The 12,366-nt window shown below is 37.1% G+C and overlaps 1 protein-coding gene across 2 annotated transcripts in view; it reads left to right on the top strand.

Annotated features, from left to right (window-relative positions):
- rps6ka3b (ribosomal protein S6 kinase, polypeptide 3b) overlaps positions 1–12,366 on the top strand; it is a 48,885-nt gene that overhangs the window by 10,390 nt on the left and 26,129 nt on the right. Inside the window, exon 1 of one of the 2 annotated variants that reach the window (XM_032551959.1) lies at positions 9,969–10,025. The exons of the other annotated variant lie outside the window; for it this stretch is intronic. Coding sequence (XP_032407850.1) covers positions 9,984–10,025 — 42 coding nt within the window. The 5' untranslated portion in view covers positions 9,969–9,983. Of the gene's footprint in view, positions 1–9,968; positions 10,026–12,366 lie in introns of those variants that run through there. 2 annotated transcript variants of the gene reach the window in all.

Here is a 12,366-nt window from a genome sequence, read left to right as displayed (position 1 = left end):
GCTATTTTTGCGTGTTTAATTTGTTTCACTTCTGTTGCTAACTCAATAATTCTCTGTTTTTATACATTTTTTCTGCCTTAAATTTGATTCAAGCTGGCTTTTAAAATGTCTGTAAATATAAAATTTGACTTGCTGAAACCTGCAGATAAATCTCCAATCATATTTCTACAGATATCGTTCATAGTTGCTGCGTCTCTCTCTGACTTTTCAGGTAATTTCATCTTGAAATGTGCCGGTTGTTGATTGACGGAGCAGAAATTGTTTCGGATTTTCAGTCATTGCTGCTCATTGTTGTGTTTTAGCGTAATTTTCAGACCTTTCCTGCGTCTCGATGAAGTTCTGCAGCTAATGTTTCACTGAAAGGCCGTCCTGGTTGGTGGATAATCCAGGATGTTTTCCACTTTAATAAAAGCGGATGCTGCTTGATGTTAGCCGGCCGGTCTGGCAGATCAGACGCCACGCATCGATTTTTAAATGCAGAGGAGAGATGGCTTATAGATCAGAGCCGAGGTTCTGTTGCTTCAGCTGGACGGCGTTTCCAGCGCCGGATCGGATCGCTGGGTGTGTGAGGGTGAATACATCACAGAGCTGTTAATGACTGATTTATACTGTTCCACTGGTTTTACTCAGAGTTGGTTAAATGGAGGTAATGAGGCGGTTTTGTTTCTGTGTCACGATGCAGAAACTCTTTACTCTGCAGTTCTATAAACGCTCAGTGTGTCGGCCTGCTCTCTCTCATCCTGCTGAGGTCCTTTAGAGTTAATTCTTCTGTTAATCATAATTAGCTGCCTGAGGTCAGGAGGCAATATTTGGATGCTCATCTGCATATTTGTTCTGTTAAAGTTTGTCTGCAAGTCCAAAAATAAACTATCTTTAATGCATTAAGCAATTTTAATAATTCAGTCTTCTAAAGACAGCGATTAGCTGTAGCTTGCCATGAATTCCTGGATCCATCTCGTCATCAATCTGCTTTTTATATCCGTTTGTTTCTCTAGGATGCTAACAGGGATGAGCGGGTTAAAAGTATCAAAAGTTAGCTACACTAACCCTAAAGCATTAGCCATAAACATTTATTCTGCTAATGCTAAAGTGCTACACCAAAGCAGTGAAGCTAATGCTAAAGCACTACAACATGATATTTAGCAGAAGCTAATGCTAAAGCGTTAGACCAGCATGATATTTATTGCTAAAGTACTAGCCTAATGCTGTATTTAGGAAAAGCTAACGCTAAAGCCAATGTGCTATTTAGTGGAAACTAATGCTAATTATACTAGATTCCTCTTAAAATCAGTCATTAATTTATTCTGATTTAAATGCACATAATTTCTATTAGTCTTGGGGTTCAAACTAAACTATTTTGATGATTAATTGGACGTATAAAGGAGATCTTAATAAACACTTTGGACCTGAACAGCGGGACTCTGACGCTGAAATGTTGTCACTTTTGTGATTTTTAGTTCATTTGTTGCGGTGATTTGAGCGCAGCGTCACACATGGATGCACCTCAGTGCTTCCTGGCAGTAAAACCCTGAGCGCACATAGCAACGCCTACATCCCAGCGGAGTCCTCCGACTCATTGGAGTGGGTCCGGAGTGACTGGGAGAACACATTTAGTTGACATACTGCCAAGCATTGAGTCAGCAGCGCTCACAAACACTCAGCGAATCCCTCAGAGAGCCAGAAATGTTTTCCAGACAGCATTAGGAGCATCGCGGCCCGCTGAGGGACCGGCGAACATCTGCTGCCATCTGCTGCAGCTCAGCAACCTGCGTGTGTGTGTGTGTGTGTGTGTTTGAGATGGTTTCCAGCTAAAATGGTGTCATGTCTCATCAGGATAAGGTCACATTTTCTCATAGGCCGACTCTGACCACACATGAGAACAAACGACGGCGTTGTAATCGGGTTTTCTGTCTGTTGTGGGTTCTGATTCGCTGCAGCTTTAACTGGGTTAATTTTCTTTCTTGGCTTTCAAACGCGCAGGAACTCTGAGTCAGGAGAAGAGTCTTACTTTAGGAATCAGTCAAACCAAACCAGAGTTTTCCAAAAGAAGACGCAAAAATCAGTAGATAAGTACAGAGTTTGTACTGGTGCTTAGGCATGTCGCAATAACCAATAAATCAGTTAATTGAATGATAAATTAAAATGAGCTCAATAATTTCCATTTGCACAATTTTCTCTTTTCTCTCTTTTTTTCTACCAAAAACTGGATGATAAAAATCTTCTTTGATCTCAACTAGGACAGTTTTGTTTCCCGAGACTTAATAATTCATTTTATTTAATATTTTAGTTTTGTTTCGTTTATTTATTTTGGATATTTAAAATGTCTTCCAGTTTAAATTCTAAATATTTGTTAGAATTCAAAGTTTATCTTTTAGAATGTCTTCTTGCATTTTTATGCTTTTACTATTATATTACTGAAAAACAACAATATTATCGTTAATCACAATAACTTCTGGGACAATTTATCGTCCAGCAAAATTTGTTATTATAAGAATGCTAGTTTAATTAGCCGTTTTCAAGGTTTGGAGAGTTTTTGACTTCTCTATAAAGTCCTTGATTTTCAAACTGCGTAGTTTCGTAATAAAATGAATCTAACTTTTGATTAAAAGCCTAAATTTGGTAATAAATATTTACAGTTGGAACCACGTATTTAAAGGTAAAATGCATATTTTTGTCTCACTGTTTGAAGTTAAGTCAGACCAAATTTTTCTCGTTTTAAGTTAGTTAGAATCATCTAAATTATTTGTATTTGTTAAATGCCAGAAAACTCAGCCAGATTTTTTTTTTGCAACTTTCTCGGACCAGTCAGGTGTATAAGCTTTCTAAAGAAGACATTTCCAAATATAACACTGATATAATTTAGTTATCTTGTCCTTTTACTGTCTTTTTTTAGTCAATTTGTGTTTTTATCACTAAGGTTTGATACTGGAAAATTTACTTTGAAAATTCGCAAAAAGTTCTTTTCAAAACAAAACTATGTAAATACATTTTACTAAAAATGTGAAGTAAAAATCATGTTTTAAGTAAAACACAATCTTAATTGTAATGGATTGTACTGATAAAATGTGGGCATATTTGAAAAAACTAAAATATAAACAATAATAGACTCTTTATAAATACTTGAGAAACACCTGTAACTTCCTATTTTAAAACACCAAGTATGCATAATTATGCATTAATACTCGCTGTGTAAACTGTGTTAGTACTATCGCAGTACAATTTAAATATTTAAATGGGTAAGCCTGTTAATTTATTAATTAAATAAATACATTTAATAATTAAAAATGAACAAATAAATGACAACAAGGGTCAGTGATATTTTGAGTTTAATTGTTACTAGCTTGTGTTTAGCGTTGCCATGGTTGCTAGGCGACAGAAGCTATCTTCACTGACGACCAATTGAACTGTTGCTAACTCCTCAGAAACAAAAGTGGCTTTTAGTCGCTAGATTTGTTGCTAATCGCGTTTGTTGATAAAAACTGTTAGAGACGTCTGAAAAGTCACTATATTACCGACTAAAGTTAAAAACAGTGAATGCTGTAGCTTGACACGTAGCTAATCTCTGTTTTCCAGCCAATCAGCGCCAGGGAAAGTGAATGCAGCTTCTGGATTGGCTGATGCTACACGCCAACCAGTACTGTGCTAATTTCCTCAAGATTTTTCAGTTTCCCAATCTCCATTATCTTTCAAATGTTTCAGAAATGCTTTATTAAAAAAATCCACTATTTGCAGTTGCATATTTAGGCAGGCGTCCTCTGTACATGAAGACAAAGTTTCCCTATATTTTTCATCAAATGTTTTTAAAGGTGCTAAAGAAGCTATGAGTCTTAATATAAAATTATCTTGTGCAAAAGTCTTTAAAATCTAAAGTTTTTACCTTTCTTTCAAATATCTATCGCCTCATTTTTCATAGTGGATTATAAAAGGAAGGCTAAATTATTTATTACGCCGCCAAACAAGACCATTAGCCCCAATGTTGGACAAAATAAATCATAAATTTCTTTTTGACAGAAGTCATTATTCAGGAGCCATAAATCATTTCGACTGTGTGTGTGTTCGTAGTGCTCTCTGGCAGATGGTGTTTAATCTCCTTCGGCCATCTGGACTGACTTTTCTGGTGTCTTTTACAGTCACACACACACACACACACACACACACCTCCCACATTTGACTCACTCAGGTGTGTGTTGGGAACATTCCTTAGTAAACAAGTCAGTAAGTGTTTACATGACCTGGATGAATGAATTTAGATGAAGACGAGCAAAAACAGTATGGCTTCACTATAATACACGGGCAAAAACAGATAACAGATCAAAATATAAAGAATTTTATTTTAAAGCACAAATACTGGAACTCTTACTACTAAAACATCACACATTGTTACACTGATTAATCAGTAAACTTATACATAACTGAAAAAAATAGTTTCTTGGTTTTTACTTTGAGTAAATATCAGTGTAGAAAGAGTTGCATTGATGAAGAGACAGACGTCCTTAGTGAATTTCTTGTAGCTAACGAGCTGGAGGCTGTTTACGTTCCAGACTGACTCTGTCTCCAATTTACTTGAACAAAATAAATACTTAGCCTGACAAGCTAATTATTTAACTGGGACAGTAAGAAGGTTGACAAGGGTAATTTGGAAGATTAAAAACCTAAACTTTGTTTTACCAGCTGACATGTTAACACTTTTCGCTTCTTGCTAGCACAAGTTTCAAACCTCCCTAAGAAAAAGCTACACTTGGAACCACATAAGGTGGCTAATTAGCGGGGCTATCTTGGTAACAAACATAAAGTAGACAGTTTATACCTCTCCTAGCTTGTTGCTAATGTTTGTTTTTGACATGAAATGGTTAGCCTGACAAGTTAGTCAATTAGCTGGGACAGTAAAAATTTGACCAAAGAACCAGACTTTGTTTTACCTACACACACTGTTAGCTTCTTGCTAGCATTAGTTTCAAAGGTCCCTAAAAAGAATAAAAAACTTCACCTGAAGCCACACGAGGTGGTCAATTAGTTGGGCTAGCTATGTAGCAAACATACAGTAGACATTTTATACCTCTTCTATCTGGTTGCCAGTGTTTAAAAGAAAACAGTTGTTAGCCTGACAAGCTAGGTACTTGGACTTTAAGAGGCTTGACAACAGCATCTCACTTTAATCTTGCATTGAAAGCTCAAGAAGCAGCTTACCTTCCGACATGCTAACTGAACTCTGATCCAGAAACTGCACAGCATTCTGGGAAATGTAGGCAGAAGAAAAGCTTTAACTGCTCAAACTTTCATGGTGAACTAATGTAAGGTTGGTGGCTGCTTAAAAATAAAAAAAACACAACGGCATGGAGAGAAAGTGAATACTAGAAAATTTCGGAAGAAATTTAGCCGGGGCCTGCCAAGGCGCGCCCGTCGGGCTTGGGCCCGGCGTCGTCACGCCACAAATCGGCGTCGACGCTAAAGAACGCCGCGACGTAATCAGTGGCACGCGGAGAACCGCAAGAACGTTAAGCGAGGCGGACGTGCACCATTCAGTATGATTTAAAATGTTGTCAAGGCTTTTATTTTGGAAGTTTTGTTAAACTTCATTTCAAAGGGCCAAACTAATCCCATGCGTAACAGTCATTGGGTTAAAATAGTTATATAATGCTCAAAACACAAGTAGCTGATGTAAAAATATTCAAGGCTTTTATTTTGAAATGTTTGTTAAGCTTCATTTCAAAGCGCCAAACTAATCCTATGTTTATCAGTGCTTTGGATGAAAACGTCAAATAAAGCCAAAAAGAGCAGTTACGTCATGTAAAAATATTCAAGGCTTTTATTTTGAAATTTTCAGTATGCTTCATTTCAAAGGGCCAAACTAATACCATGTGTAACAGTGCTTTGGATGAAAAAGTCAAATAAAGCCAAAAAGAGCAATTACGTCATGTAAAAATATTCAAGGCTTTTATTTTGAAATTTTCAGTATGCTTCATTTCAAAGGGCCAAACTAATACCATGTGTAACAGTGCTTTGGATGAAAAAGTCAAATAAAGCCAAAAAGAGCAATTACGTCATGTAAAAATATTCAAGGCTTTTATTTTGAAATTTTCAGTATGCTTCATTTCAAAGGGCCAAACTAATACCATGTGTAACAGTGCTTTGGATGAAAAAGTCAAATAAAGCCAAAAAGAGCAATGACCTGATGTAAAAATATTCAAGGCTTTTATTTTGAAATTTTCATCAAGCTTAATTTTAAATTGCCACACTAATCCCATGTGTAACAATTGCTGGGTTAAATCAGTTATATACAGCTCAAAAGAGCAATTTTCTGATGTAAAAATATTCAAGGCTTTTATTTTGAAATTTTTGTTAAGCTTCATTTCAAAGGGCCAAACTAATCCCATGTGTAACAGTTACTGAGTTAAATCAGTTATATAATGCTGAAAAAGCAAGTAGTTGATGTAAAAATATTCAAGGCTTTTATTTTGAAATGTTCAGTATGCTTCATTTCAGAGGGCCAAACTAATACCACGTGTAACAGTGCTTTGGATGAAAAAGTCACATAAAGCCAAAAAAGAGCAATTACGTCATGTAAAAATATTCAGGGCTTTTATTGTGAAATTTTCAAAATGCTTAATTTTAAAGTTCAAAACTAATCCCATGTGTAACAGTTACTGAGTTAAATCAGTTATATACAGCCCATAGCAGCAATTAGTTGTAAAGGCCAGTTCAGTCAACCTCTGTTTCAACTGAGCGGTCCACTATAGATAGAACTACAGCGATGCGTATTTGTAGTCCAAACCAGCAGCCAATAGCCTCTTGAGATCCGTTGCTATGGCAAATAATGGTCTCAGCAGGGTGTGAGCTCTGAGCTCTGAGCTCTCAAACACACAATTGTGTGTTTGAGCAAACACGTTTTACTGACAAAAAGCATTGGAAACAAATCCTTCTTGTTCGGGAACCGTAATACATATTCGAAAAGCGTTTTAAGCGTATGACAGTTCAATATGTCTTCTGCGATAGTCCCGAGATTCATATCTGTACCTCACTCAGAACATTTACAGCGATGAGAGAAAGAAATGTTGTGCCCAGATCTGAACCGAGATCGGCTGTCACTGTAATTTGAGCAAAAATGAGAAAGTTTGGGTCGCTTAGAGGCAAATTGTGGACAAACCGTAACTGGTATCGACGAGCCGTCTTCACTTTCGAAGAGATCACAGACGTATCTACAAAATGAAATTTGAATGGCATTTCTAGGTGAATTTGTGACGACACAGCAAATCCTCAAAAATAGGGTATTTCTAGGATTTTTCCCATTGAGTTATAATGGGGTTTTTTTCGTAGTTTTTTGCGAATTATGTCGCCACGTTAAGCCCAAATCCCACCAGAAGTAATAGCTCCAATGGCGTGAATTTTCTGCACGTTTTGATACCTCATTTGTAGGTGTGCACCCAGCGGTACGAGCCGCATTAACGGTTACGGAAGAAAAATAAAGATTAAAGAGACGCTTCTCTCCGACAATAGTAATAGGTTCCTGCCATTGCTTTGCATGGCAGGCCCCAAAAACAGGAAAGGTCACAACATCTGTTTGGTAGTATTTCAGATATTTAAAACAAAAAACTGATCAATAATTATCAACTGATATGAAATACTTATATTTTGATACATTTTTCAGCCATAGCGTCCAGCCCTAGAGGTGTCCATTTATTGTATCATTTATCATGATAATTTTGATTTATTATTGTTAAGATAAATTCCAGTTAATGAGTTAGGATTGTTATTTGTATTATTTCCTCCACTTTTAATTGAATGAGAGCATTAATACATTTTAAAATATGATCAGATCAATTACTGTTTGCAGTTTGTGATCTTTATCCTAAGGAAAACTAATGGAGTGTTTTTCAAGAGCAATATTTGTGTTAATAAGGCTAAGAGTTACCTAAAAAAGGTGTAAGTAGTTCTTGTCGTCACTTTTATTATTAAAACTATTCAGTCCAGTCGCTCAACAGCTTGTAAAGATGGGAGTTTTTCCTATTCTGGCGTCCAGTCTGGTCTGTATTTATTTGTTTTTTTGGTCGTTCTGGTTTGTATTTGAGAGGAGAGGCAGGAAATGTGCGCTCACAGACCCAAATACCTAAAATGGAAACCTCTGCCCCTCCCACGCCGGCTGGGGAGGATATTGATGGACGCAGAGAGAGGAAATATTGATTGATAGGAAGAGGCAGTAGAGGGGGAGGAGAGACGAGTGGAAGATGTTTCTTCTTCTTCTCCTGTTTGGGTTCAGCCGGTGCGTTGCTGTGCGGTGACAGCCGGGTCAGCCCGTAAAAGAGGCATTGTGGGGATTGCCATTGTGAGGTCATGGGGCGGTGATGTAATCTGTGTAACCCGGCGCCGCTTTTCCTGAACGCCGTGTAGCTTTCTGTGTCCAGGAACGGGCCAATCAGGACGCAGGGAGCAGCAGGCCAGAGAGGACGGCCGTTTCTCCTCGCAGTCGACCCAGAAACTTTTATTTACACAATTTACTCTTTTCCTCAGTCTTCTCTAAAGCTCATCTGATCTTCGTTTAAACTGAAACCAAGCTGCCTAATAACAAAACATAAATTTAATTAAATCCTGGTTTAATTAAATTAATATCAACTTTATGAAAGAAAATTTTAGCTTTTGTCTGGTTTCAGATCTCCAAACGCTGCGCACAAACGTGTAATTCCAAACTTTTACTTTTATATGTTCAGTATTTTAGTATCGAGTTAATTTAATGCACAGATCGTAACAACGAACCTCCAGTGACTGAAAAAGTACATTTTGATCTGCTCACAAAAACAGATTTCTGCTTTTAAGATATTTGAACCTTTAAACATGATCTGGTAAAGCAAATGTTCAGCATGTCCTGCAGGTAAGACTTTTACCTGACTGGTGATGCATTATTCACAAAAATGCCTACACTTTTATTATTATTGTATCAATTTGTGCAGAAATTGTCCCTGGCAAAATAATTCCTACAGAAAATTCCCAGTTTTTGCTGTTTTTCTTCTGAAAGCTAAATCTAAAAAGCTCCAGAGCTTTGCAGAAGGAATTATATTTTTATTTAATTTAGAAATCACTCAGCGAACGCAGATTTATTTTTTCTTTTTTTTTTAGTGAAGACATCTTCTGATTAGATTCTGATCTAAAACCATCATCCTGTTGTTGAGATGCAGCTAATGAAACTTTGATTACTGATAAAAACTCTGCGTCCTTCTGGAGGTTTTGTCTGCAAAATCAAATCAAAGCCTTGAAGGTTTTTTACCCAAAGGTCAAGAGGAAGTTGTTTTTCCTTTTTTAGATTGTTTTTGTTACATAATCAAAACTTTTGTCCTTAAAGTTGCATAAATATTCTAAAGATTTTTAATCATATATATTTTAGCAGATCTTTTAAAAATGTTTTAGGTGATTTTATTCAGTGGTTCTCCAAGTTTCTGTAGTCATAACTTGCATGTCCTGAAATTGGTTTTATATTGTTTAACTTTGTTGTTTGTCCTCTGCTTAGTTAATTTCTGAAGATTTTTAAAGTTTTTTTTTTGGTATTTTGATTAAATTTTTCATAGAAAAGATAAAGAAAAGCAGCCAAAGTCTGTCAGTCGGTTAAAAGCAACGAGTGAAAATAAATAAATCCTGAAGTGTTTGGCCTTCAGACGGTGGACCAGCCTTCCTCCTGTAGTCTTCCTCTCTGACTTTCAGACTTTCATGTTTCATTTCCTGGATTTCCTCTCAAAATGTCGTCTGCTTTAATTTATCCTTTTATTCTCAGAACGAGCCGACAGTCTCGTGTTTCCTGCCGCTGGACGTTTGGTTGTGTTTGGGCTGTTTGCGCGTCGTGGGCGGGGCCAGATGTGTCCCTTCCTGTCCAGATGTTGAGCAGGGAAACAATCACAGGACGTGCTCTTATCGCCGCGGCGAACAGCTGGACGGATTTAAAGCGTCTGCGTTTGAAGCTTTAATCAGTGTGAGTGCGGCGGCTGCAGCGGACCGACACCATGAAGACGCTTTTGTTTTACGTCAGGAACAGACAGTACCAGGTAGAGTTCACCTGCCGGGTCGGCCGGTTCCCTCCGGTCTGATCCGGTTCCGGTTGGGCAGCTGGATAAAACTCTTCTGCTTTAACTTTGCAACCTTCAGGCTGAAGCTCGAGGATGTCGGAGAATTTTATTTGCATTTTTTTTGTTGTTTCTCTGTTGGCTGTAAAATTTACAGCATGTCAGGCCTGTTGTAGATATGAAAAAATTAGTAGTAAATTTCCACCAAAAATTTGAGAAACTTTGTAGAAAACTTTGTAAATTTCTGAGTTTGGAAATTTGAAAATTAGCTACAAAAAAACCCTCCAAAATTTGGAAATTTTGAGATTAATCTAATAAATTTTCTAGAAAAAATAATAAGAAAATTTCTGAGAATAATCCCAAATTATGAGATTTCTCTAGCAATGTTTCTAACTCAGAAGTTTTTTTGTAGAAAATGTGATTGACCTCAAATTTAAGATTTTTTTTCTAGCAATTTTTGAAATTTTAATTTTCCTGTTCTAGAAAATTTCTGGTGCTAATCTCAAAATGTATGTTCTTTAAAAGCAAATTTTTGACTTTTCAAAAAAAAACATTTCCTTGTTTCGTCTAGAAAAAATTCTCAAAGTCTCTGATTTTTTTCCAGCAAATTTTTGACTTTTCCAGCTCAGAGATTTAGAAGTTTTTTGTAGAAAATGTATCTGTATAATTTGAGATTTATCTCAAAATTTGAAAATTTTAGTTTTTTTCCATCTACAGTGGCTGTAATCTACTGTGGTAAAAATCTGATTGTAGTTAATAATTTTGCTACATTAAAGATGTGATTATGTTTAATATCTTCCTTTGTTTTCAGCCTGCTGATGTTAATGACTGGCTGAAAAGGCTCTGCTGTTTGTTGAAGCCTTTTAAAGGTCATGAATGTAGTTTTTCTGTGGCCGTGTTGCTGCTGCAGAAAACATTTCAATCTCTGTGTTTCTCACACATTTCCCCTGTGGGCGTTTAAACATAAACAAAGGGACTATTTTGGGGGGAATTTGGACTTTCAAGGGATTTATTATGGCACGATTCCGTCACCGTTTGTCTCTGAAGGACAAAGGCTCAGAGTTTGGTGATTTGGGTCCAAACAGAATCAGAAACAGAAAGGAGGGAAGGAAGCTGATTCTTAGATTTCTGAATGAGGAAACATGTTCAGAACGGGGGTGTACTAACTTTCTGACATGTGGGCCAAAATCAAAAGACCAAAACAATGGAAACTAAAATAATCAAATATTGATGCATTGTGATTTTTTTAATCTCTTACACTGAGGATGTAATGTTTTATTTAAACAAGTGTGTGTAGCAGGAACTGTTCTCAGAATGTCTGGGTACCTAAAGCAGTTTTTAAATTCTTTAAATCTGTAAACCTGTGGGAGTTTTTCTGTCATTTCCGTGACGTTGGGCCGATTATAATCCGGTTTCTGGGCTGGAAGTGAAGCGTGAGGCTGACGGCTTTGCTCCGACACCTGAGCCTCGTTTGATCGAATCATTTGCTCCACGTCCCGCAGCATGACCCGCCCCCACAGCTCCCTGACTCTGGGTCAAAATCTGGCATAATCTCTCATTTTTGACATATTTTATTCCCAAGAAGTGAAATATTCCTGTAATCTGCCTTCATGGCTGCGTTTTCTTTAGACTTGACCATTATCTAAGGTCTGCGTTAATTTTACTCTTAATTTGTCCCAGTCTGTTAGACAAACGATGCTTCATGTTGTCAGGTGCAGAGAATGAGAGCAAAACGCCAAAGTCCAAAGAAAAACATTAAAACCATTAAAACCTCTGGCTGCTAAACTACCAAACAAATCTGGCTACTTGGAGGGACGACTTTAAAAAAAGATTTTTTGTGTTTTATGTTCATTTGTCAGCAAACTACAACATTTCTGAAGTTATTCTCTAAAACATCGACTCCTCTATAAGTAGCTCTGGAAATGACTCTTTCTGGCTTCACTGATGTTTTTGGGGCATAAAAAGATAAAAAATGAACCTTCAGATGATCAGAGAAGCTAAAAAATGGAGGAGGCTTTTCATCATGGCAGCCTGAATATTTAACGAGAATCTGGGAGGCCTTCCTGTTGCTTCGGCTCGTTAGCGGCTCGTTAGCTTGACTCGTTAGCTTGACTCGTTAGCGTCTCGTTAGCGGTTCAAAAGTGAAACTAAAACAGGAAATGTTTTTCTCAGAGAGTGCAAATTGAAACATTCAGCTCTGGTAGTTTGTCTCTTTAGCTCTGGTAGTTTGTCTCTTTAGCTCTGGTAGTTTGTCTCTTTAGCTCTGGTAGTTTGTCTCTTTAGCTCCGGTAGTTTGTCTCTTTAGCTCTGGTAGTTTGTCTCT

Source organism: Xiphophorus hellerii, chromosome 21 (assembly GCF_003331165.1).
Source record: "Xiphophorus hellerii strain 12219 chromosome 21, Xiphophorus_hellerii-4.1, whole genome shotgun sequence".
Lineage (NCBI taxonomy): Eukaryota > Metazoa > Chordata > Actinopteri > Cyprinodontiformes > Poeciliidae > Xiphophorus > Xiphophorus hellerii.
The sequence above is the reverse complement of the archived record's forward strand: the minus strand, read 5'-3'. Positions and strand labels throughout refer to the sequence as shown.